Below are 27,102 nucleotides of genomic sequence, written 5' to 3'. Positions count from 1 at the left end.
GGTGCTGGAGAGGGGGGTCCGTCAGGAAGTCGAGCCTCAGATTGAGGAGGAGCAGTGTGGTTTTCGTCCCGGCCGTGGAACTGTGGACCTGCTCTACACCCTTAGCAGGGTCCTCGAGGGTACGTGGGAACTCGCCCAACCAGTCTACATGTGTTTTGTGGACTTGGAGAAGGCGTTTGACCGTGTCCCTCGGGGAGTTCTGTGGGGGGTGCTTCGGGAGTATGGGGTACCGAGCCCCCAGATACGGGCTGTTCGGTCCCTATACTGCCGATGTCAGAGTTTGGTTCGCATTGCTGGCAATAAGTCGGAATCGTTTCCAGTGAGGGTTGGACTCCGCCAAGGCTGCCCTTTGTCGCCGATTCTGTTCATCACCTTTATGGACAGAATTTCTAGGCGCAGCCGTGGCATTGAGGGGGTCCGTTTTGGTGGCCTCAGTCTTGCATCTCTGCTTTTTGCAGATGATGTGGTACTGTTGGCTCCTTCAAGCAGGGCTCTCCAACTCTCACTGGAGCATTTCGCAGCTGAGTGTGAAGCAGTTGGGATGGAGATCAGCACCTCCAAATCTGAAACCATGGTCCTCAGTCGGAAAAGGGTGGAGTGCCCTCTCCGGGTCGGGGAGGAGATCTTGCCCCAAGTGGAGGAGTTTAAGTATCTTGGGGTCTTGTTCACGAGTGAGGGCAGGAGGGAGCGAGAGATCGACAGGAGGATCGGTGCAGCGTCTGCTGTGATGCAGACGTTGTATCGGTCTGTCGTGGTAAAGAAGGAGCTGAGCGAAAGGGCGAAGCTCTCAATTTACCGGTCGATCTACGTCCCAACCCTCATCTATGGTCACGAGCTATGGGTCGTGACCGAAAGAACGAGATCCCGGATACAAGCGGCCAAAATGAGTTTTCTCCGCAGGGTGTCCGGGCTCTCCCTTAGAGATAAGGTGAGAAGCTCAGTCATCCGGGAGGGGCTCAGAGTAGAGCCGCTTCTCCTCCACATCGAGAGGAGCCAGATGAGGTGGCTCGGGCATCTAATTAGGATGCCTCCTGGACGCCTCCCTGGTGAGGTGTTCCGGGCATGTCCCACTGGCAGGAGACCCCGGGGACGACCCAGGACACGCTGGAGAGACTATGTCACCCAGCTGGCCTGGGAACGCCTCGGGATCCGCCAGGAAGAGCTCGAAGAAGTAGCTGGGGAGAGGGAAGTCTGGGCTTCCCTGCTAAAGCTGCTGCCCCCGCGACAGCGGTAGAAGATGGATGGATGGATTGATGGATAAAGCAATTCCATGATAAGTTGTAGAAATGGGAGGCACTTAGAGTTGCAATTATTTTGGGTCACCACAAGATCTTAAGTACAAATGGTAAGTATGACTTGATGGTACAAGATGAACTGCAGACAAGGGACAAATCTAGAAATGTAGTGACAAATGGTGAAAATCAATGTCATGGCAACCTTCTTTCGCTTCTGCTGCCTCAATCACCAGCTGATCGCCATTGACATCATGTGCGATGCAAGAACCTCGGCCCACCACCATTCACCAAGGAGACAGTGGCAACACAAACTAAATGGCAGAACAAGCGGGCAGAGAAACAGGAACATGACATTTATAATACAAATAAATCAAAAGCGTAGGCATTTTAGAGTTCACATTGTTGGCCTAGTTTTTGCATTGGTCCGTGGGAGGAAACCACGAATCTAGCTAAATACAGTAAATACTGTGATTACCGCTTGGCAGTGCACCGTCTTCTTTTCTAGGTCAAACAAATGTGGAGTCAAACCTGTGTCAACGATTGTTATGTAAGAAATCCTGACAATATGGCATTGGAATTGAAGTTGACTTGCAGATGTTTGTGGGTCAAACTGAATAATTGTCAAATGGTCTGCAGATGGCACTGTTGCACAAAAAGACTGATGTTAAAGAGGATTTAATTGTGTCTTCGGAATGACCCGTTGTCTCATTAAAATGAAACGTTTTAAAATATTTTACAGTGGAAGTAGCCCATTTGCTTTAAGTTTTGGCAGTAAATGTATCTGTCAGTCATGTTTATTATGGTTATTATGCAATATTTTTGAGGGACAATAGTGTGCCCTGTGGCCTGGTGGGCGACTGGTTAGCAGTCGGCCTCACAGTGCAGAGGTGCGGAGTTCGATTCCGGCTCCGGCCTTCCTCCGTGGAGTTTGCATGTTCTCCCCGTACCTGCGTGGGTTTTCTCCGGGTACTCCGGTTTCCTCCCACATTCCAGAAACGTGCATGGCAGGTTAATGGAACACTCTAAATTGTCCCTAGGTATGAGTGTGAGCGCGAATGTTTGCATGTGCTCTATGATTGGCTGGCAACCTGTTCATGGCGTTCGTCGCCTACTGCCCGAAGACAGCTGGGATAGGCTCCAGCACGCCCCAGACCCTCGTGAGGATAATGATTCAGATAATGAATGGAATACTCAGTTGAGTGCTACCTTTGAAGAGCAGAAATCGCATTTAACAAAACACATGAAATCGTGCTATTACACAGGAATCTATGGAATGATGGCTCGACTGCTCTAGAGCGGTGATGGTCACGAGTAAACATCATCGGTAAATGGTGGGGTATGCTGTGTTTGTACGTGTGTGTTTGTGGTGAGACACCGGTTATGTGTTTCCCAAACTGTCTGTCTGACTGTGGGTGGTTACGCATTTGTGGCTCTGCATAGGTAATGTGTGTTGCCTGATGTGTCCGCAGTGCAGCGGTGTGTGTGTTTGGGTGTACTGTATACAACAGGTATCCGCCCTGCTGGTAAACACAGACTCAGGTATACAAAAATCCTTGAAATCCAAAATGTCTCGTGGTTTTTGGTAGTTCACGTAACTGTTGCTGTCACCAGTGGTGAATAGATCATTACTTTTGACTAATTACATGTAATAATAACACTATCAAAGGACATTTGAAAAACTTTGTTATTTCAGAAGTGTGTTTCAAACTGGTAGCTCTTCACATTACTCTTGAACTGGTAGCCAAGAAGTAGCTCTGATCTCCAATAGGTTGGTGACCCCTGGCGTCTGACAGTGTTTGGGCCAGCAGAGAAAGGCTTGAAAGCTCTGACATCTGCGTTTTCTTTGATTTTTAAAAAAATTGTATACAGAGATTTGCGAATCTGCAGCCAGTGGAAGTGATGTGGTTAATATAGTTGACTAAGTGCAGTATGCAGATGACATGGTATAGATTATTTTTCATTGCCCTGCATTTGACTTTCTCCCTGCCACAATCCTGAACAAAAACTAAACTCAGTTCATTGGTCCAAAAATGAACTAGTTCATTTATGCCAATTATGTTTTTAATGTTGTTTGGGTTGGAAATGACCAAGTTTTTTTTCTTTTTCTTTTTTTTAGTCACCTGCACATACCTCAGACATGGCCCCAGAATGAGCTCTTTCACAGAAGCATTCACAAAGCAAAAGTACACAACATCCAGTTGACATTCGCCATATATATATGAACTAGTTCATTGAAGTCGTTCACATCCAACACTGACTATTAGCCTATTACCAGTATAATACATAATAACTACACATAACCATCAAGGCTCAACAAACAATGTGATTGCTACTTGGCTGGGCTGATATCCACATGTGTTGCTGGGTTTTTTTTTTTGTTTTTTTTTAACAACATCCTAGTGAAAAAGTAACTTTGAGTTTTCAAGTCATGCCTTGTCACGGTTCCAAAGCCTTGCTCAGTGGCACAGTAACAGTCCTCTGAAAGTGAAGAGACTTATCATCAGAAACCATTCCCAATTTCCAAATTATTCCTGTGAACTTGCGACCCCGCAGCTCCTAAACCGCCATATGCACATCCTTTCAAAATTGGGGCCGAAAAATGGTTTTTAGTCACGTATTTGGAGGATGTGTGGAGAGAGGCTGAAAATGTCAACATTCTCCAAATACAATGAAAGAAGCAGGTTAGAATTTTAACCTTGCAATAAAAGCCTCAAAGTACATGTTTTCCTGCTTTTTTAGATTGTTTTGACTGATGAGTGAATAAAAGAGCAGCCCAGAGACCTGGAGAAAGAGTGTCTGTGCTTCACCACATGTCTCTTTGTGTAATGGTTGCATGCTTTCTGTGGACAAATGTAAGTCTGCGCAGCCTTGCTCCGAGGCTCTGGTCAGACAAGTGCATAACTGTGGTGGGACGCAAGCAAAGAGCCCCTAGACTACAGTGAGTCAACAATGTCTGCTTTCACTGCAAGGAGACGTGACAGGTCTTGTCTCATTTGGTCTCTGACTAGGACACCTAAGTGTGTGTTGCACGTCAGTGTCTGTTCTCTTGTATGCAATATTGTTTATAACTGCTCATTTAGCAACACTGGTCTCTCTTTTGGGCCTTAATATGTTTTATTTCAGGAACTTGTTAAGTTTTTATCATTGTTGGTAAAGTAGGCCTTTTGTGTTCATGAGGGCATAGCACACATTTCACGCATATTTGAAAATGGGTTCGCTTTGAATTTTCATTTTTGCATATCATTCATTCATTCATTCATTTTCCAAAATGCTTTATCCTCACTAAGGTCGAGGTTTTTGCATATCAAATTTCCTTTCCTATACTACCAAGAGAGATGACCTGGCAGTACTTGGAGGAGAGTACTTCTACAAATGATATGGGAAAGGTGCTTGATGAAACCTTTAAGCCCCCTTTAGCTCAAAAGATATTACTGTACTCCCAATTCTTTTCCGGCAACGCTTGGCGAGTCTGTTAGTTGCCCACGTGTCAAAATGAAGGCAATATTCTCTCTCTCTCTCTCTCTCTCTCTCTCTCTCTCTCTCTCTCTCTCTCTCTCTCTCTCTCTCTCTCTCACACACACACACACACACACACACACACACACACACACACACACACAGATGCTACATTATCCACACCATGGGTTTTGATGATTACCTGAATGCATTTTGAATTGAGGAAGATTTGACACTGTTATTGATGTGTCTGACGTGATTGGCATGATGGCACTCAGTAGTGTCATTATTACTCCACTGTCAACACTACATTTTGTTGCTCTAACACACTAGTGGGTGTGAAACATTTAACACTTTTGTAAACGTTACTGGAACACTGGGTAGTGGGGATGCATATCGACAAGATTAACACCCTATGGTGTTGAATTAGCGCCAGCAGATTTGCTGTGTATTGCTGGCTTACCAGTGTATGTCCCATTGTTGGCTTATTATTGATGATGGTTTATTTAGACATGCTGTTTTGTGGAGAAGTAATAAGAAATAATATTTCTTCCATTAAATCATATTAATTTATTCTCCCATTTCTTGTCTGCACTGCTTCCAGTCCATGTATGTAGAGAGAAAACCCACACAGGCAGAGGGAGAACATGCAAACTCCACACAGGAAGGCCGGAGCCATAATCAAACCCTGCATCTCTCCACTGTGAGGCGGACCTGCTAACAAGTCATCCACCGTGCTGCCATTATTATGAATTATTATTATTATTATAAAAACCTGATGTGCTAGGGGAAAATAAGTGCAGATACAGAATCAGTGCAAAAAAAAAAATATCATGTAATGTTTACTTGCATCTCTTATTATAAAGAATAGTAAGCATTTGTTGAACGGTCTAATAAGCATCTGGTGAGCATGATCTGTTTTTGCCTTATTCATGATGTTGTCATTTTATGAGAATGATGTTGATTCTGGACAGCTGCAGCTGATGTTCTTGGCACAGTTGCCTGTCTGTTATATTGTATTTTATACGGTATTGATAGTTCCTACAATTGTAACGTGACATGGTGGTATTAGGAAGTGGATTAAGTATACAAAGTCCTGACTGAAAGTACCCACTGAAAGGCTCGCCACTGATTTTGAGCAGTAGCGTAATGACCCAACTGCATTTCGTGTTTACCTTCATCAGAATTTGTTCACTTTACAGTTCTGCGGTCATCATCTTTAGGTTCTTCTTTGCCATCACTCTTACCCTTTTGTAGTGGCATCACAAAAAAGGTCCTCAAGATCTAGAACTCATCAGTCCAAAAAATTTCAGTATTATTTTAATACGAGACAGTGTTCCAGCAAAATTATCTAAATTATTTTAGCATAAAATTATGGCCTGTAATTGCTCAATTATTCTTGATTTCTATTTTGTGATCTGTTGGTATGAGAATGATTCAGGAGATAAAAACAAAGGATCAGCTAAAGGTTTCAATGCTCCCTTCGCATTTTAGAAACTTTGTCTTAAGTCATTGTTTTGAATAACAGAGAGAGAATGGGGCAGATGGGAGTTGGCGGGTGGTCAGAGAGGGAGAGAGAGGCTGACATTCAGAAATATCATTGGAGCAAAGACAATGAAATGGCACGCGTTCCTGAAAACAGAACTCTTCTACAATCATCATCCAAAATTGTGACAAAACTGGGTTAAGAAGAAATTGCGTAACTTTGTTTTCAATAGCCTAACAGCATGAGATCTCATGAAAGGCATTCAAAAAGATTTTATTTTCAGATTTGTGTTTAGCTAAAAGCCATCCAATATTTTTCACACAGTGTACTCAAATAGATCCAGAGGAAAGTGATTTTTCTTGCATTATTGGATTGTTTACACGCCACAATTTTATGCAGTGAAGAGAATGCCACACAGTCAAAACCGCTGCTTTCATGGACACAGGGCAGTGCACTTTATACAGTATAGCGACGTCTGGTCCAAGTTAAATGGCCCATGTCTGTCTGGCATAGTTGCTTCTGTGTTTTACTATATATATTTTTTCCATACCAAAGATGCACATTGTAGTGGTCTTTATTGAGACCCCTGTAATGACTTGGGGAAGAAAATTTTTTTTTAAAAAAAGTGACGGATAGGAATTCAGTAGAAATTCATTAAAAATGTAATCATATCATAATCAACCGGACCAGGAACAGGTTGGTGTTAAACTTTTTCTCAAGTCAAGTAGGACAAGTGAAAAAAACCCAAAACTGTTAGAGCGCCCAGCATTGTAAAGTATGACTCAAAAAATATTGATTCCAGACTGAAGCTGCTAGGGACAGGCATATTTTTCAGAGTCAAGACTAATTTAGACCCGAACATGCAAATCAGATATTTATACATGTATTCACATATGTTGAAGCTTTACAGAACATTGCAGACATGAGGTGTCGAGATGTATACTTAAAATTCATCGTCATTAAAATAATCTTTATTCAAGACAGGCATGATAAGGCACTTGCACTCAAAATCTGCACAAATTCGTGGTCAACTCAAGGCATGAAATATTGCTATGTTGGTGTTTTGTGATCAACAGCACTATGCTGTGCAATCGGGATGGACTTATTTGTGAAAGTCACTTTGTTATTTTGCTTTTCATTTTCTACAGTTGCTTGTCAGGTCGCAAATAAAGAACTTGCATCTATTGTATCTGCTTTCAAGCACTTCAATTCAAAACGGGCATTGACTACGATAGAACATTTCACCCAGAGCTTGTGCAAGCCCAGAAATGCTCAACAATCCATTTAAAGAGTGATGGCAATCTCATTTATGAACCATGCCATTTAAACAGGATTTCCTGTTAGCTCAAGGATGTGGCTCACATTTCTCTGATTTATAGAGTGCAAACTGTGGGTTAGCTGTGTACCAGTACATACTGTACTGTAGGTGAAATGGCCTTGAATTGCCAAGTGACATGTCCTACTATTTATATGCCATGCGGGAAGACGTATAATTTAGTGTATAGTGGTATTCAGTCTTTTAAATGTAGACGATGGAAAATGAATATACAGTAGATTAAATACAGTTTTTTTCCAAACTATTTCGCATTATTTTGGCTTACATGAAAGTCTTACATTTGTCTCATAAGTTTGCATGCACACTGTGGCAGTGTTTGGGAAATGTTGACAAATTTGGAGAATTGACTGATGATGTATCAGGGCGATATTCTTGATTGCTATGTTTCATTTTTGTAGTACTCTCAAATACCTTATAGTTTGAATCCCATTTAAAAAAGTGTTTTGCCTGCTCACCCCAAAGGATCACAAAAACTTTAAATAAATACTGTAAGTTAAAAAAAAAACTCAGTGAACTGTGGCTTGTTCATGTGGAATTTTGACCATTAACATCTGCAGTTTATCATTTTAGGATTTTATCATGTTGGATATATGCTATTTGTACCCCACCCCGAAGACGACAATGTATTACAGCTCCGTGGGAGAGGATAATTTCTTTATGAATGCTAGAACCGCAGTCCTGGTCCTGTCAGTTTTACTTGCTGATATTATTATAAGTGCTCTGTCAGCAATCATTTAACAGGAAATGCAAGTTTTTTGTTGTTGTTGTTTTTTTTATGCCATTCTTACCACTCCAATGTGGGGACTCGAAATGATTCAATATCATCGTGCGTCACTGGAAGCCAGATTGAGTGGGAGTCTGGCTCCAAGTTCTGTTAGGGAGACAGCAATCCACATGAATGGGAAACTAGTGACAGAGCACTGTTCCATGGATTTCCACTCACTTCTATTTTCGGGTAGGAGAACTTATGTTTTGAGTTAAGGGAGAAGCCACAGTATCCTGACGAACATCGTAAAAAAAATTTTGTAGTGTTTACTTGAGTTTTTAACTTTAATCTCAAGTGTCTGCAGATACGCGATGAAAGTGGTCATGGATACATAAAGAAACCTTTTTTACTGTTAGATTGTTAATACTTACAGTGTATGCCATAAATTGTTTACACAGTCCTTCCTCTAAAATATATTCTAAAATCTATTCAAAAGCCAGTCTCCTTAGTTGTCATTTTCAGTGAGTGGTACATCCGTGTCAGTTCCACTCACTCACTCACTTACTCACGCACTCATTCACTTAAAAGAAAAGCTGACATTAAGTCATGAAAAAACTGGCTCATCCACCGAAATTGGGGGAAGTATAAAATAAGAAAACAATAAGAATTGACAAAAATACAGGGGACGAATGTGTCCATGACGCAAGTTCAAAATGTGGACAAAACAAGACCAAGTCAAAAGAAATGATGTTATTTTGAGGAACCGCCCCCAGGTCCAGACACATTCAGCCACATTACTGTTACCTAACTTAAGACCTTTCCTGAATGATTCATTGAGGAAGACCAAAAAAAAAGTTGTTTTAAAGATTATGTAACCTAAATTAATCACAGAATAGATAATAGTCTCATAAAATTAAAACATAGCGGTAACTGGCACTGTGGAAGTTAGTTAGCTAGTTACGGTAGTTACTTTAGTCAGTTTACATAGTTTCAAGAGAAGAAAGAAGTGTAAACTAAACTACAAATTGTGTCGGATAACCACTACCAAGTTTCATCAGGTGATATAATGTTAGTGGAGAAAAAAAAGTATCAACACAGTGTGTGAGATGTTTAGATATTCAAATCAGATTAGAGACAACGAACTAAAAGAAAGAGTAAGAAGACTGGGAAAAAGAAATTTAATTTGTTTTCCAACAGATGTCTCTGTTGCCAATTTTCACGCTTCTTGTTCCTGACCCTTTATCTCACACCTCACAGTAAATGTTTGTTAAAATGAAGAAAAAACAGGAGGCAGATGAAGACAGAAGATCCCTTCACACAAGTTGCGTGGAATTCTGCTAAATGATCCCTCGTGCCTAAGCAGATGTTTCTAATTTATTCCTCTCTTGACATCCTCTACCCACTCACATCCATGCCAACACAATCCATAATTGTGTGAAGCTTTGCTGACTTCAGGTTCAGGAGAGAAAAGTGTTTCTTAAACTTTCTGTGTAGATTCTCAGTCATCCAGGTTAAGTAAAGGAGCTCCTGGGTAGCTTCTTTTCCTGCCGGTTGTGCAAAATTAAACTGTGGGAAGGTTTTTATTTTCTGGAGCTGGATTTGATACCACTGCCTGGAACACAGTAAAGACTGCAATTGTAAAGACAAGAAAAAAGGGCACACCAACGGTAATGCCGAGAATCAAAATAATCAGAATCACCTTTTTTGGCCAAGTACCGGTATGTTGAAACATACAAGGAAGTTGTCTCCGTTAGTTGTGGCTGCTCGAGTACTACAGCAATCTAGTCACTATGACAAAGCATACATTTAAGACATAAACACAGTACAGAGACTCATTAAAACAGAGTCCAGTAATGCAGTAATACCGAAACAACAACAAATGTGCAAATGATGCAGAGTGACCAACTGCAATGAAGAATAAAGCAAATAACAACAGAGATGGGCAAAATTGGCAGTATGATCCACCACTGCTCAGATGAAACAATCCTAAATCGTGTCAACCATCTCCGGGTGGAGGCACCACTCACCTGGAGGAGGACCCTGTTGGGAGAGAGACTCCGCAAGTTGGATCAGATCCCCTGGCAGATGTATGGCCTGTAGACTGGCTAAATGGGGGGCAGCCCACCAGAGAAGGTGCTGGGAGACTTGTAAAAGCCAGATGGACTTCATACCGTCCTGCTGGTTTCTGTGGAAAACAGTTGCAGTGCTGTCCGGAAGCACAAGCACATGCCTCCCTTTCAGGTGAAAGTGCATGAGAGCCAGGTGCACTGCACACCGCCACAGCATTGCTATGATTGGCCCTGTCCCACACAGACAGCTATCCTCCGTTGCCAATCAGCACCCCACCCTGCTAGACTGGCATCTGCGGTGACTGCCTCGCAGTGGCTCAAGGTTCAATCGACTCTCATGCTTAACTGGGCCACATGAGAAAGCAGAAGTATCCTGAACCATCTGAGCCTGTGACGGTGTGTAGATTAGTCTGTTGTCTAGGTCCTGCAACACCTTCATGTCCCCACATTTTATCGGTGCAAGAGCAGCTTTCAGAAATCGGGTGAAGACCCTTGTGGCGAGGAACAGCCTGAAAGGGAGCACACAGAACTGCCAGTGATGGCCTCTGTAGGCAAAATGGATAAACGGTCTGTGTAGAAGTGTAAGAGGAGGCGTCCTTTCGATCGATGGATGTGAACCGCTCCCTCTGACTGTTGTTAGCATGTGGCGTGGTAATACCATCAGATGATCTTTGAGTCCCCTCAGGTCCAGTATCGGTCTGACTCATCTCTATTGTTGACGAGGTCGATGACTGAGTTTTCGTCTGCAAACTTTGGGAGTTTGACAGATGAGTTGAGGCGCAGTACTCTGTATGAGGAAATAAGAGCAGCAGAGAGAGGATACAGCATTGTGCGGTGATGATGCTGATGGGGTGTGTAATTGTGGTAGTTTCCCTCAGCCTCACCTGCTGTGGCCTGACTTCTGGAGGAGGTTGGAGTGAGGAGTTCTGGGATGATGGCATTGAACACTATGGACCCCCATAGTTGATTAGGATTTGTTTTCTATAGTTCATGTTAATGTTGGAAAAAAATACTGAAATGATTTATGCTGGTCTCACTTCTTTTTTTTTACATCATAAAAACCCGGCATTTTATTAGTTCTGTGTAGAAATTTTACATCCACTGTGCACACATTATTGTCTAACAGCTGTGACCTTAAGTAAAATTATACTTAGATAGCTTACCTTATTTGTAGTGTCTCTCTATGTAGGGGCCCCTTTCACCTGTTGTTGTTGTTATTGAGATACGTGAGTGATATTAGCTCATAGTAAACATGAGCATGTAAGGTTGTTTCAAATCTATTCTTGGCACAGTACCTGAGAATGTTTTCTACTTGTGAGTGAGCATCTTAGCAGGTACCAAGCCAGGAAAGGTGGTAAATACCTTTGGCCTGATATCACTGACAGAGTAATGTGAGGTGAGGCTACAGTCCAGATACAGGAATTAAACGGGTCTGGAACACCCAAATAGTCAACAAATACTGTTGCGTATGATGTGCCCAACACACTAGAGCTCCTGTGTCAAAATCCAGTTTCAGTTTACAAATTAATGAGGCATTAAATTCAGCAACGGTGACGTTGAGCTCCGAATTTAAGACCCTTTTTAACAATTGAGACATAGCAAAAACAGAACAAATATTTTGTTCACTTTCTTCATTGCTTTTTGGCGCCTTCCTTGTCTTTTCTGTTGCTAAATTTGTCTTCCCTAGCTAGAATGTATACGAAGCCAAAATGACTCCATTATTTTGACTAGACTGTTTTTCCTCCCAGGAACAGAGGCCAGAGGAAGTGTAGATGACCTAGACTGATTAACCACACCACACCACCACAGGCTGGCTCAAGCCTTGCCACCCCCGCAGCCAACCTCTGCATCAAGCGTCTGCCAACCCCACGTTACTACTACTACTTGCCATGACCACAAAAAGCCCAGCTTTTACCAGCCTCCCACTAGCTCTGCGCTGGGCCGTCTTTCGCTCCCTGCTGCTGTAAACAGTCTGTCGCTGAGCCATCCGCTGACACCAACCTTATTTTGGTTATATTTACAGACCAGACGTGCACCGGGTTGTTTACATTGTCCCCTCTTTGGCCTGTACCTGCAGTTTGCACACTTCTTGGTCTTGCTTGTGCACAACTCTATACCAATTTATTTTTTATTTTTTTAACTTAACCTGACGTTCTCTGGGAATGATCAGATTGGATCTGCTGTGAGGTTTGTTCTGGATGCAGCAGTTGTGATAAAGTTTAGCTTCCCTTAAATTGGAAAGTCGAAAAACAAACCAAAAAAAAAAAAACTAAGACATCACCTGTACACACTGTAAGTATTCAAAGTCTTTGTCAATACTTTGTTAATCCACCCTTGGCAGTAATGACAGCCTCAAGTCTTTTTGAATATAATTCCATAAGCTCGGCACACCAACTGTAGCTTTGGTCAGTTTTGCCCATTCCTCTTTGCAGGACCTCTCAAACTGCATCAGGTTGGATGTGATGCATCAGTGCACAGCCATTTTCAGATCTCTATAGAGATGTTTAATCGGATTCAAGTCTGGCCTTAGGTTGGGCCACTCAAGGACATTCATAGATTTGCCATAAAGCCAATCCGCTGTTGTCTTGGCTCTGTGCTTAGGGTCATTGTCCTGTTGAAAGTTAAACCTTCGCCCCAGTCTGAGGTCCTGAACACTCTGGAGCAGGTTTTTATCCGGGATGTCTCTGTACATTGTTGCATTCATCTTTCCCTCAATCCTGGCTTGTCTCTCAATTCCTACCATTGAAAAACATCCCCACCATACCTGACCGTAGGGATAGTATTGGTCAGGTGTTATGCAGTGCCTCGTTTCTGTCACGTTTTGCGGGGTGGTAGTTGGAGGACCCCAAAAAGCAGGGAGGCAGGGAGGAGCAGGGTGGATTGACCAAAATGTATTTAACAAAATGTAAACAGGAATACATTGGAGAAACTAACTCAAAAAACTCATTCAAATAAATTCCAGAAATCAAAGTAGCAAAAACCTAAGACAGAAAACAAAACATGACATGTGCACAGAGACACACAATGATCCGACACTGACTGTTAGGGCAGGGAGTCCTTTTAACCACACACTAATGAAACAATGACCAACAGGTGTGCCACTGCAGGAGGAGCCCGACAGTGCCACCTGTTGGTCACAAACAGAACCACCCTAACAGTTTCCTCCATACATGACATCTGGCATTCACTCCAAGAGTTCAATCTTTATCTTATCATAGATTTTTCTTTCTCATGGTCTGAAAGTCATTTAGGTGTCTTTTGTCAGACTCCAGGCGGGCAGCCATGTGCTTTTTACAAAGGAATGGCTTCCGTCTGGCCGCTCTACGATATAGGCCTAATGGTGGAGTGCTGTAGAAATTCTTGTCTTTCTGGAAGGTTCTCCTCTCCTCTGCTATGCATACCATTTATGATTCATTATGAAACATCACAACTCATTATGAGCTTTTGCACAGGCATGGCAATTAGATCAACAATATTTTTCCCTCGGGGCAACACTTGTGATTAACATGTCTGCCTCACAGTAGAAAGCCTCTGATATTGAGTTTAAATCTTGGTTCAAGCTTCCCTCGCCTGTGCTGATATCATGTACTCCCTTTCTAAGGGTACTCTGGCTTCCTCCCACTTACCCAAAATGTGCATTTTAAGTGAATTCAAAGCACGATATTGCCCACTGACATCTATATTTCTTTTTTGTCTTTAACTCGCCGTCAACTGACTGCAGTCCAGTTCAGGAGTACATCGCCTCTCATCCAAAAATCAGCTTGAATGGTCTCCAGGTGACCGGCGACCATTGTTAGTACAATGGGTATAGAAATTAGATAAATCCATGTTTTAACTGATTAACATTAAACATTCCACTTGTTGTTTGTCAGGACACACGGAGCACAATCCGTGAGTTCCACCAAAATTCAGGTAAGAATTTTGGTGGAATGAAGCTTTTGGACAGAGAGTCATCAAGAACTTGAATTTGGATGTAAATTACTCAACAGAGCATCTCGCAATGGAGTCACCTTTCTGTTTTACCAATAAAATATTTATTAGGGAAAAAAAATGCCATTTTGTCCTCTACACATGAAATCTATTTCATTGCTGTGCACAGGGAGTCCTTTTGAGAAAACGTTATCACATGGCCCTTGAATGTGCTCTTTTGCCAAGCACTGGCGAGATACTTTGCAGTTTTGCTTAGAGAAAAAAAAAACTCCTTGTGCATAACAATTCAACAATATGTCAATTATTAAAAAAAAGAAAGAAAGAAAGAAAAGAAAGAGAACAAGTCAAGACACAGTCAGTGTTCCCCTGTGTCATTTGACAAAAGTTGTATTGTAAACACTGCAGCATGTTTTACAGGCACACACGTGCATGCCTGAGGTGTTTCGGACCATTTGCTGGTCGCAACAACGGTCGACATCCTGTATCACAACCTGACGGACTGAGACATAACACAACATTTGTGTGAAGCATGGACATTATTTTTGTTTAGGTCCGTTTGACAGCTACATTAACCTGGAAGACAAAATAAACTTTGGGGACAGCTGATGTGATTTTAATGTTGCCATATTCTAGCCATCTTAAATGAGCACTTGGGCTGAACAATGGCACCCATACGTATGTAAAAATGATGTCTGTGTCTGCCTTAAAATTCACGCCCCTGAAAGTCTCTGTCGTGATTTAAGTTTTTAGTTGGGAGGAGACTACTTGACTGACACATCAGACCGAAATCGTCAACGATGTAAGGAGCAGCGTGTCATGGACGCCCACCTTTCAGACACATAAATTGTAATGCCGATTGATCGCTGTTTTTGGAAATTATTAGCAATGCATTTACAATGATTTTGAATGGATACATTTTGTCCAGCTCCTTCTCTGACTCCCACCAAGACATGGGAAGAGTGAGGGGCGTGGTTTTATTGCTAGCTAGGAAGGGTGTTTTGAGAGTAGTTGTTTAGTAGTTACTGATTCCTCCAAAACATATTGATAACATTTACATTAACTTGCATTTTCACTTTCCTGATTTAAAAGAAAAGGGGGGGAAAAAATTGAGCTTGTTAGTAAAAAATTTAAAAACCCAGCCGGAAGAGCCCTTTAACTGTCAAAATATCTGACCATTTGATTTCAAACAACCATTTTTTTTTAGTCAGTCATCAACAACATACTGTATACAACATACAGTTTGGAATCCAGCATCAGGGCCTAATGAATAAAAACTCCAGAGTCTGCTGGAGAACATAACATGATGACTAATTTTCTGAATAATTATCTCATATTTGCACGCCCAGACATAGGATCAGGTAGTGGTCGGCCCCCGTGCCAAACTTTCCATGTTTCTCTCTGCGGCTATGATGCTGCTTGCTTTAGTCCCAGCAAAGACTGTCATACTTTCCTGCACAGCTGTTGTGCTGTACTTTTCCCTTGTGTCTCGACCAGAGTGACCAAAATTGTGCAATGGGAGGACACATTTCAGTCGACCACGAGGAGGACTACACATTTTTGCCCTTTTTCAACATACGTGGGGGCTATTAATATGTCCTGTGACTGCATTAATTTTCACGGTCCACAAAGGAGACATGGCATGCATATTTGTTGAAGTGTTGAAGTTTTATGATCAGACAAAACTGAGTGCATTGTTTACACATTACATCGTAGAAAGGGTTCTGTCAGTCGTCATTTGTACCTGTGGGTAAAAAACAATTTCTGTATTACATTAAATGTAATACAGAAATACAATCGCTGTCAACTAAGATGCACAGGACATTAGTTTTGTCAGGCTACAACAAAGTTTGCAGTCTTTGGACACAGTGGCAGAGTGAAGAACACATGTCCTTCTTTGACCTTGCTGTCCAATAGGATGACATGCATTTGCAATTAAAGCAATGTACACTCAAAGGGCTCGCTGGACCCCAAGACTGAAAGTGTACATGCTTAAAGGAAGAATACCTTCACTGGTTATGTTTGTGCTGTTGTATTTTCCATTTTTAACATTTGTGACAATGTATCATGATGATTTTAAGGTTTCTACTTCTACATTTCCCAAACTGGCTTAGATGACTTATTAATGAACTTTGTCCTCTATTCGCCTTGTGTCAGCAGTTTTTAAACTAATACTTGGAAAGTCATGTGACATTAGGAATCCCACAGAAAAACACACGTTCACAATTTTCTTTGGATTGAAAAATGATCAATATGTCATGTTGCAAGGTGGTGGTGGACCCCAAAAAGCAGGCAGGAGGGAGGAGCAGGGTGAACTTGACGAATTGTATTTAATAAAACACAGAGAAAACTGAATCCAAAACAAACAAAGTGCAAACAACCAAAACGAATCCAAAGTAGCAAAACAAAACCATGACTGTGGCAAAAAACTAACAGGAACAGAACCATGACAGAAACAAACATGACAATTGCAAGCAAACAAAGAATGACCCGACACTGAGTGGTTGTGCCGGGAGTCCTTTTAAACAATTACATAACGACATAATGACCAACAGGTGTGCAGCTGCAGGGAGAGCCCTACAGTGCCACCTGTTGGTCACAAACCGAAACATGACACAATACCATTATGCTACAACTGTGCACTCAGAGTGGTTACCGGACAAATGTGAAAGTTTGTTCAGCCTTACATGAAGACATGTCACCCAATGGCGACTGAGGTCATCATATACTGACTTCGACAGTTTGTGAATGATGCTTTAGCCGCACTTTAAATTGTATAAGTTGCACATACTGTGTGGTCAGACGTGGTGATGTGTGAGATGTGGGCAAAAGAGCTGGGAGAAGGACTCGGAGAGGAGGCAGTGAGTGAAAGTGGGAGGAGTTTTTCGGGGTGGGGGACCGTCATCCCATTGAGGGGAGTAGCTTTGGTGTTTTGATTGAAATCTAGCAGATGTGGGACAGAGGAGAGGGGTGTGTACGCATGAGAAAAAGAAATATTTCCACCCACCTAACAAGGAGACACACTCATAAACAGGCAGGCAGACAGAATGAGAGTCAGAAAGACACAAGCTCTCGGGGCAGCAGCAGTTCAAACCTATGCAAACTTTCACTGAGAGCTGATGTTTTATTAAAGAGGAGGACAAGTCACACAGACGCACTCCCAACACTTGCTCGCTAAAAAACACTGAGCCATTCAGACACATTAGCAAAGACAGGCTTCGGGAGAAATATTGGCATCCAAGAGAGAGTAGAGGTCCATCAAGGACACACAGTGAATTCTTTATCCTGACTCGGACACACACGTGTGCTGAAGGTGTGCTACCTTAGTGTGAGGAGCAGGACTGTTCCAGCCCAACAAGTGGCGCATCAGAGAGGAAGCAGCAAGCGAGTGGATGGATGCCTTCTGCCGACTCAGTGGCCTGGACCCTCTGTGGGTGAGTCTCAACAGGCCTTTTGTGTTTTCTCTCTCTCCCCCCGTACGCTCTCTCTCTCGCTTCCCCTCGTTCTCTCTCTGCTATTGGTCGTGTAGATTAATGTCCAACTTTGTGACTCTCATCTTGAATGTTGGGTGTTCCGAGGCCTTTCTGCCCTCACAGAATCAAATATGTTGTCAATTAGTCTCGCTTCTTGTAGTCCATGAGAGGATTTCACAGACTGTTTTGCACATTACGTGTGGCAGGGGAATAGCTCCACATGTCGCTGCCTGCCGGAATCTAAATGTAAGAGGCGGAGATGTTCACTTCCTATACATTGTAGATATCTGTATTTTATATCTCAACTAAAAACAATGTCTGCGATTAAGCAGGAATGTTCACGGTCAGAACTTGCCTCTTTTTACTTCTCTTTCATCACGCCCCCTCGATGTTTCTGGTTCTCATTACAGCACTTTCTGTTTTTTGCTCCTGCAAGCATTTAAACAACCATCAGTTGTGAAAATGAAAGTAAAGCACGACTGGTTTCACATTAAAATGAAGATGGAATGATTTTAGCTCTGTAAGAGCAAAGTGTATGTTTTGCAATGTTCTTATGTTTGCATTTCTCTTCTGTTTGCTGCAAAGTATCTTCACTTTTTAACTGTAGTCGTAATGAACATTACACATACCTCTGAAACAACATCATTGCTGGCATTTTGGTCACAGACTTGAGGTAGTGATGGGAATTTATCTAAAGCATACAAAGCCGAGCTGTCTCGAAGAAACAAGATGGAAATTTGGAAATGTCCGGATACAATATACAGACACATTAGAGTCAATGCTACCTTTTAATTGACACATTTTTTTCACTGTAGCATTCTGGACACAGTCTATTAAATCCATATGGTGTAAGGAGAATTTAGTAGCCTTGCCTTCACATCTGCGTGTTTGTCATATGAAACAGACACCTCGTGGCATCCAAGTTGCTGGGTTGCTGAAACCACTTCAGTCAGGGGTGAAAAAGTGGATAAGGCGTGAAATGTACAAGAAAATGTTTGGAGTGTGACTTTATGAAAGCATTCTGTTCATCCCTTTGCCATTGACCACAGGAGTCAGAAGAGTCTGTGAAAGTTGTCGCCCACTCACTGGCTCTCAAGAGTAATACTGTTTAAATGAACCTAAATGCACTTACAGAGTCCACAGATGCACAGTGAGTGCAAATCCTTTCATTACGTAACACTGACCTTTGATTTTCTTTTTGGTCGTTTTTCTATTTTTGAACATTTTGCTGGGATACTTATATGACTCTGTGGTGAGACAGACAAATATACGGCTGTAATTCAAAGTGAAACAGGTAGCTGCTAGTCAGACCGTGATTCACACCCTTTTGGCTCCAGAGGCTATGAACAGTGGCAACTTATGGTAAACAGTGATTAATCACGATTCAGGCTGGAACATTCATCCTTTTGATATGATCACACACTCTTTGAACAACAAAAATATTCAGACAATTTAGCAATTTAGCAATCAAGACTTAAGGTGGACATATTTGTTCTCCCAGGAATTTCATTTTAAAGTAACCCATGTTTGGAACAGTTTGGTGTGTAAGAAAATGCACAGAACCCTGACCTGACAGACCCATCGAACAGCTTTGGGATGAAATAGATGAAAGATTGTGAGCCAGGCCAACATAAGTGAGCCTTGACCTTATAAATGTTATTGTGGATGAAGGCACCAAAGAGTTCCACAGACTTCAACATCTTCCACAAGTCTTACCAGAGGGTTCTAATGTTAAAGGTTGCAAAGGTGGGACAAACTCCATGTGCTCCATTTTCATAGAGACATACGGAAAAAGTGGTGCATCTTCATTTTCTTTCCAGGGCAAGTGTAGTTGAGCATTTTCTATTACACACCCGCGACACTCGTGATAATTTGGTGACAGAAAGTAGACGAGATGTGAGACGAGCTACAAGCAGTTCTCAGTTGTTGCGCAGGTGGTCTGAGGTGATTTTGGTAGATTTGATTAAAGTGCAGGCAGAGAGATTCTGCACTGCGCTGTTATTGTAGTTTGTTCATAAATATGACACCAGCGTGCATTGAACCCCTTGAATCATTATGTATTATTATCATAACTTTTTATCTATTTTTAAAAGCACGCCCCTGACTGCAGCACAACTATGGGCGCTCACACGCAGATGCGCGGTCAAGGGTGAAAGACAGTCTCACTTCGCAGCAGCCAACTTAACATCATCCGCAAAGTGGAGATTTTCTTGCAGTTCCTCATAAACCTACTTTGTGCGTATCGATCTCTTGCATGTACTCCAGTGAGTCCGTTATGCTTCGGCCGTGTAGATCGCACATCTCTCATGTGCTGAATCTAAATGAATGAATCAGGCATGTCCAGCTCCGGGCCTGGAGGGCCGCTGTTCTGCCTGTTTTCCATCTCTCACGGCTGAAACACACCTGATTCAGATGATCAGCTCACCAGCCAGCTCTGAAGTAGCATTAGAACCATCCTGATGATTTGAATCAAGTGCGTTGCTCCTGGGAGAGCTGGAAAACAGGCAGGACAGCGGCCCTTGGAGACCGAGTTTGGACACCCCTGATCTAAAGGGAATGAGAGGAGCTGCTTCGATTGACAAGGAATCAAATCAGCTGTGTTCACTCCCACAATGGCGCAAATGTCCATTTTGATATAAGAAAATACCAAAAAATAGATAACTCCACCCAAGCGCACAGTTAGGCTGGGCTTGGTGCTAGAGTGGCGCTGGGCCTGAAAATTAGGCCCCATATGAGCCCCATAGGCCCCAGTCCACGTTTGTTGAAATAGTGCACCGTCAAGGGCTTAATGACAGAGCTGTGCATGGTTGGCTGTTATATAACAACATTATGGCTTCAAGCCACTGTCCCTTGTTTAGCAATGCCAGTCTCTGCTGCCATATGAGGAACTTTTAAACCACTTCCTTTGGCATCTTGTTAGCAGAGCCAGACACCCTGAAGGCTATTGAGGTGATGAACAATAAAAAGCAAGACGACAACAACAAGCCACTTACTATGTTATTTTGTTGCAAAAGTCTTTGGTTCTGCCAATGTTATCCATACATCCATTTTCTAATCTGCTTATCCTCGCAAGGGTCGCAGGCGTGCTGGAGCCTATCCTAGCTGTCTTCGGGCAAAAGGCGGGGTTCACTCTGAACTAGTTGCCCACCAATAGCAGGGCACACAGGGACCAACAATCTTTCGCGCTCACAATCACACCTAAGGACAATTGAGAGTGTTCCATTAACCTGTCATGCATGTTTTTGAAATGTGGGAGGAAATTGGAGAGTACCCATAGAAAACCCACGCAGGCACGGGCAGAACATGCAAACTCCACACAGGAAGGCTGGAGCCGGAATCGAACCTTGCACCTCTGCACTGTGAGGTGGACATGCTAACCAGTTGACCACCATGTCGTCCCCAATGTTATGTAATCCATAAATAAACATACCAAGAAATGGTTTGTTGGGTTTGTGTTCATAAACTTGGTGTTTGGTATCATCTTTGATCTCTTTGACCTGCTCTGTCCTACTTAAAAAAAGACAGTGGCAAGGTCAAAGACTGACTAAGGCTGACTCAGCTTTTCAAAGAAAGAAAGAAGACCTCCTCACACAGTCCAGCCTGGACTCACTCACAATTTTGAAAACTGTTTGTGGTTTCACTCTGTCCTGCTAGGAATGCTGAAACGTTCTCTGCATTCTCTGGATTTGGGCCGAGTCTTCTGACTTTCTCAGAAGATTGTTATCTTGCTGTGTAATATTTGTAGTTTGTTGATCATTTCTTTAATGTCTCTTGCAGGACTGGAACCGCACATGGTACACAGCCAATCCAGACTTGACCCAGTGCTTTCAGAACACAGTTTTAGTATGGGTCCCATGCGTCTATCTGTGGTTCCTAGCCCCTCTCTACTGCCTTCACCTTTACTGCCATGACCATGGACGCATTCAGGTGTCCTCCCTTTGCATCGTCAAGATGGTGAGTCTTGCATTGAATACGTGGGGATCCTCTGTTGCTTGTGGAGAGAATATATTTGATTTTTTTCTTCAAATAAAGCCTCAACCTGATCTCACTGTGCTATTTAGGTCCTCGGGTTTCTGTTGGCGTCCTTTGGCTTTGTGGAGTTTTTCTACATCTTACTGGAGAGGAGCGAGGAGATTGAGCAGCACATGATCTTCCTTCTCAGCCCCATCATACGCAGCATGACTGTGGTAAAAACAATGGATTTCCTTTTTTTTTTTAATTTGTTAGAGAAGGCAAATGTACGTTAATGCACATTAAAAACATGTAAATGCACCCAATTGTAGCCAAAAGACAACTTTCCATTCCTCTCCTAGCAGAGTCTACAATGTCCTAGACCCCTACTGTAACCAGAGGAGTTTCATTGCGTACATATGTGAAAGGCCTCTGGAGTAATACAAAAGACAGTTTCAGAAATGACCCAGAGTACAAGTTAGTGCGTACGTGCCTCGTGTTTTTTTCCCCCCCCAAAGTGACATTGCCAAATTCTCACCTGGCATACATATTACAGCATTTTAGCAAGTCCTTGTGAACGGGAATTGTTGTCGTCTTGATGTGAAACTTTTTTTCTTAAAGCACCAACTTTTTCTTGATAATTTTACCCAGACCATGAAGGCATTTGCGTCAATCCACTCACAACAATCAGCAATACAACAGGATGATTCTGTATGTCAAGGCAGGTCTCTAGTCAGCGTGAGTGAGTAAAAACTATTGATTCGACCTCAAACCCCTCATCGGACATTCCTCCTGTTCTGTGTTGCCAAGGGCAACAAGAAATTTCTGGGAATGTGGCTGACACGTTAACGTGCAAACACATGAAAGAATATAGAACGTATCATTCATTGGCAAGACACTGAGGTGAAAAGAAAAATAACTAAGGACAGATTTATAGTGTTGCAGTCAATGTAAATATTGCATTCCCTTGTAAACGTGCTGATATTTGACCATCAATCATCAGCGTGCAGAGTAGACTTATCCTTACATCAATTCCTGTTTTATGTGGGAATAGTGGACGTGAAGGCATAGTTCATTTCAAGTGTGGTAGTGAGGTGTTAAATTGTCAGACATGGACATTGCATTCATTCACAAGCACACTACAATATATGACCGGGGTCTCACTCATGAAAAACGCACATAGCTTTAAAGCTGCACAATCACGGCATGACCGTTGTGTACAGGACTAAGGTTGATGGATGCATCACAATGCAGTGAACAGTCAGATGGACAGCGAGCCACTGCTCCTGGTGTGTCACTTTTCTTACAAAGCTCCCACTCTCTGCAGGCACTTTTTGGTTTCTTGCCCTCCAACCCAGACTGCCTTGCCCACATGTGGTCTTTGCAGACTCCCGAATAAACACAAGCACATCTTTGGATGAAAACGCATGGCTTGTATTGAGGGTTAATTACAGAAATGGTCATTTATTTTACGGTAGGTGAGATATCATTTATCACATCCCACATTCCAAAAACATGCATGGTAGGTTAATGGAACAGTCTAAAATTTAGACTGAATTTAGACTCTAAATTGTCCCAAGGTGTGATTGTGAGCGTGAATGGTTGTTCGTCCACATGTGCCCCGCGATTGGCTGGCAACCAGTTCAGGGTGTCCCCCGCCTACTGCCCGAAGACAGCTGGGATAGGCTCCAGCATGCCCCTGACCCTCGTGAGGATGAGCGGATTAGAAAATGGATGGATGGATGGATGTGTTTATAAAATAATGATCAGTTTTTATTTGAACATGCATGAGAACATCCATCCATCCATTTTGACCCGCTTATCCTCACAAGAAGGATGCTGAGCATGCTAGAGCCAATCCCAGCTGTCTTCAGGCAGGAGGCAGGGTACACCCTGAACCAGCCAATCGCAGGGCACACCTACTGACAAACAACCATTCATACTCACAATCACTCTTTGGGTCAATCTCAACTTTTCAAGCATTCAATCAACCAACCATGCGTGTCTTTGGACTGTGGGAGGAAACCAGAGTGCCTGGAGAAAAGATGTAAACTTCACACCGGAAGGCCCAAGCCTGGAATCGAACCCACGACCTCTGCACTGTGAGGCAGGCATGCTCACCGCAGACCAATAGGCAAGCGTACATAACAGTTCCACTTAACAAGGCAGATTTATCAAACACTGTTAAGCCAGCAACATTTAGGCTTCTCATACAGCACTTCCTTTTAGCCTTCTTATTTGAAACCATTTTACTGTACCCCACTTTCGATGCACAATTTAGTGTACTGTGGACTGATATTAACTTTGCGATAGCTGTAGCTTTTCTGTATTTTGTTGCATTAGAAGGAACTCTTGTGACTGCGGTATGCCTCTTCAATGTATTATTTTTTACAGACAGGGTGTAATATAGTTACACTGATAGTGGTGTTGTTTCTTGCTGTGTGCCAAAATTGGGAAATCGCCCAGTTGTCTAGATTACCCACTCTGGGCTCGTCGATACTTCTTGCAATTTCATTAATACCAATTCTGATGAAATTGTTTTGGGTGTGGGAAGGGTTCATTTGAAATATAATTTCACATAAAGTCAAAATATAAGACAAATGCTGGCCATTTACTGCAAATGTATTCAATTGTAAATTATAATCCATACAACAAAAAGTAAAATAAATATGAGTAAAAATGTCATGCAACTATTGACCTCCCATTTTCTTATCTTTTTAAAAATCCTTTCATAATAAATTTGTCTTAATGGTATTAAACTCAAGAGGACTTAACTCCTCTCTGTTAAGCTTTTGCCTCTTAGCCACATAGACCGAAGAATTTCATACCTGGCTGAATGAAGACCTCTGAAAGTTAATGCATGTTCACATATAAATTTTTCATAATCCGTAGAGCAAAATATTAGATTGTGATCATAATCATTAAAGATAAAGGAACCAACACAACACAGAGGGTTAGGGTTAATGTGCTGACTGTACCTAGATACACTTTAGCATTTATCAAATCTTCTAGTAGGTTTATGCAGGAGATTATACTTTGGATGCAAAAGAAAGGCAAAACATGTTGTCTTCCCAGCGGCCGCTGAGCAACACTCACTACCACACAAACAACAAGTTTGCAATGGAAAAGAACAGCCAAAGAGCAAACCATCAATGTTAGACCACCGAATGAGAAGCCTGCAATGTTGTTTACATCAGTGAGGGCACACAGAAATCTCCCCATATCAAGTTGTTGATGGGAAAGTCCTATTACCACTAGTCTTTAATAGGCAGTGCTGTGGTTCATCCCAGACTAACCAATGTGGTGCTCTTTTGGATACCTAAATTTACATTTTCCCCACTTGGTGAGCTGGCCCAATGGTGTGACGTCTCATTTGGCCAACCACTTGGATTGTATAGAGGCTCAACGCCCAACGCATGACTCCATTGAGGACATCTGTGACCCAACACTGACTCTTATTTTGTCGGAAACAACATGCTGCACATGTTAAGAGGGTTTATCTATGTGTATAGTAGGTCTAACATCTCATATTTATTTTATTTATTTCTCTTTTTTAAAGCAGGGATGAGCCAGTACTAGTCACACCAACTTTTCAGCAATTTTGTTCGTAACATTGGCAGATAGCGCCTTGTTTTCTTCCACTGAATCAATGAAGCATATTGCCTACTCTCTGGTCTCATAAAGCCAGAGGTGTCAAATCCAGGTCCACAAAAGTAAAAACCCTTTTTGGGGAGCTCGTTTACTTGCCAGTCAATTAAAAGCACCTGGCAACTGCGGCAGGTTTTTCTACTTTCTGGACCTGGATTTGGCATTTCTGATCAATACATGTCATATTCTAAAATACTACAGTAGGCCTATAGTAAAATGAAATGGGGCTTTCTGTTTGTTTTAACTGGCAGAAACTACAGTAGGATTCCAAGAATTAGAATCACTTTGGCATTATTTTTGCTAGCTATGGCAGGAAGCCATCCTATAAATGTGTAAATCATTTTCTTCTCTCTCGCCCTCTCTTTCCTTTCAGATCCTGGCTTTATGTATCATCCAGTTGGAAAGAATACGAGGTTGTCGCTCTTCTGTATTCCTCTTCCTCTTCTGGGTCTTGGCTGTTGTTTGCTCCCTCGTGCCACTCAGAGCAAAGATCCAGCTGGCCATAGATGAGGTTTGTTGTTTTTGTTGTGTTATTATTCCAATAATTGTTAATTATGTTTGTTTTAGCCAGTTAAATGTACAAATGTTGGTCAGGCTTGTCCCCAGTAATGTCAAATACCATGCAGTCGTATCTAGTCAAACGAGCTGCTGCCCATAGTCGAGACGCACAGCTTGAGCCATATGCTATGTCAGCAAAGTGTTATTTCATCTTCCACTTTAAACCAAAGAAAGTGAACATTAACTATGGAGAGGAGGAAGAGAGGATGACACTGCCAATTCTGGTTGACCCTGCATGCGTTTACATTTTCTTTTCGTCCTATGCCTACTGTGCGCCACTACAATCATTGTAGAATGGGGCTAAGTTTATATTTAGATGTGCAAAGCCATTGGGCTGTTTCATTTGCATTTCTGAAAAAAGAGAAAAGACGCAAACACACACGCATCCATAATTTTGTTTTTTCCCCCTCAGTGTGAGATTCCTCCACAGCTTAGGGTGTTGTAATGAGGGGGCTGGGATAAATCCTGGTGAGCCATGACAGTGCAAGTTCAGACCAGATCATCAGTGCTGGGGTTAAAGGCACTCCCAGATGTAAATCCATACATCCACACTTAAAGTTTTCACTCAACAGACATGTCAAGCGTTCCGGCGCGCGGAGTTACCGCTCCCTGACTCATCCGACTTGTCTGACAATGTTGAAGGCTGAAGACAGGGTTCACGTCTGTTGACCCTTGGCCATTCTGACTTGACCTACATTTTTCTCACCCACATTCCCAACCAGCTTGACCTTGTTTTTCCCTATGTGGAAAAATCCATTTGGTCACATGATATTCCCCTTCTGGGCATAGCTCCATAGAGTTCAGATAAAAATGTTTTGTGTTTACCATATAATTCTGGATTGCTTGCATACATACTGTTGCACAACAAACTAGCTGTGGCTGTGGCGCTGACCCAAGTGTTATAACGTGCCAGAATAAACAGGTTTTGTATGATAAGGATAGAGTTGCAAAAGGTTCAATATTTAAGACAATTACGAGTGAGTAGGTTATATCACATCTGGTCCCTTAATTTACAGCTACATGGTGGATTTTCAAACCATATTTTCCCTATTTACACTTGTGTGTCAGGGTGACCGAAAGGCAGAATTACTGTAGATGTTGCTGCATTTATATGTCTACCATCAATCATGAAAGATTTTGTGTTTTCAGAGCAGGATCGCTTTAAATCCTGACTATATGCAGCTGTGTTGTGCGTGACTGTACAAACCATATCCTGTGCTATAAAGTGTGTACATATGGGGAAAGCAGGACAAAAAA

At 42.3% G+C, this 27,102-nt stretch overlaps 1 protein-coding gene and 1 long non-coding RNA gene across 2 annotated transcripts in view; one reads left to right on the top strand and one right to left on the bottom strand.

Annotated features, from left to right (window-relative positions):
• Nucleotides 1-8,174: 8,174 nt before the first annotated feature.
• Nucleotides 8,175-13,184, bottom strand: LOC109527252 (uncharacterized). Its single transcript, XR_002170498.1, has 2 exons — nt 10,247-13,184; nt 8,175-9,982 (listed from the first exon to the last, which is right to left on the bottom strand). It is a non-coding gene; the product is annotated as an uncharacterized LOC109527252 (long non-coding RNA).
• Nucleotides 13,185-17,607: 4,423 nt separating this feature from the next.
• abcc6a (ATP-binding cassette, sub-family C (CFTR/MRP), member 6a) overlaps nt 17,608-27,102 on the top strand; it is a 35,844-nt gene continuing 26,349 nt past the window's right edge. The window contains exons 1-4 of the mRNA XM_019889504.1: nt 17,608-17,649; nt 21,466-21,642; nt 21,750-21,875; nt 25,661-25,798. Coding sequence (XP_019745063.1) covers nt 17,608-17,649; nt 21,466-21,642; nt 21,750-21,875; nt 25,661-25,798 — 483 coding nt within the window. The remainder of the gene's footprint in view (nt 17,650-21,465; nt 21,643-21,749; nt 21,876-25,660; nt 25,799-27,102) is intronic.

Source organism: Hippocampus comes, unplaced genomic scaffold (genome assembly GCF_001891065.2).
Source record: "Hippocampus comes isolate QL1 unplaced genomic scaffold, H_comes_QL1_v1.1 scaffold86, whole genome shotgun sequence".
In the NCBI taxonomy this organism is placed as follows: domain Eukaryota; kingdom Metazoa; phylum Chordata; class Actinopteri; order Syngnathiformes; family Syngnathidae; genus Hippocampus; species Hippocampus comes.
The sequence above is the reverse complement of the archived record's forward strand: the minus strand, read 5'-3'. Positions and strand labels throughout refer to the sequence as shown.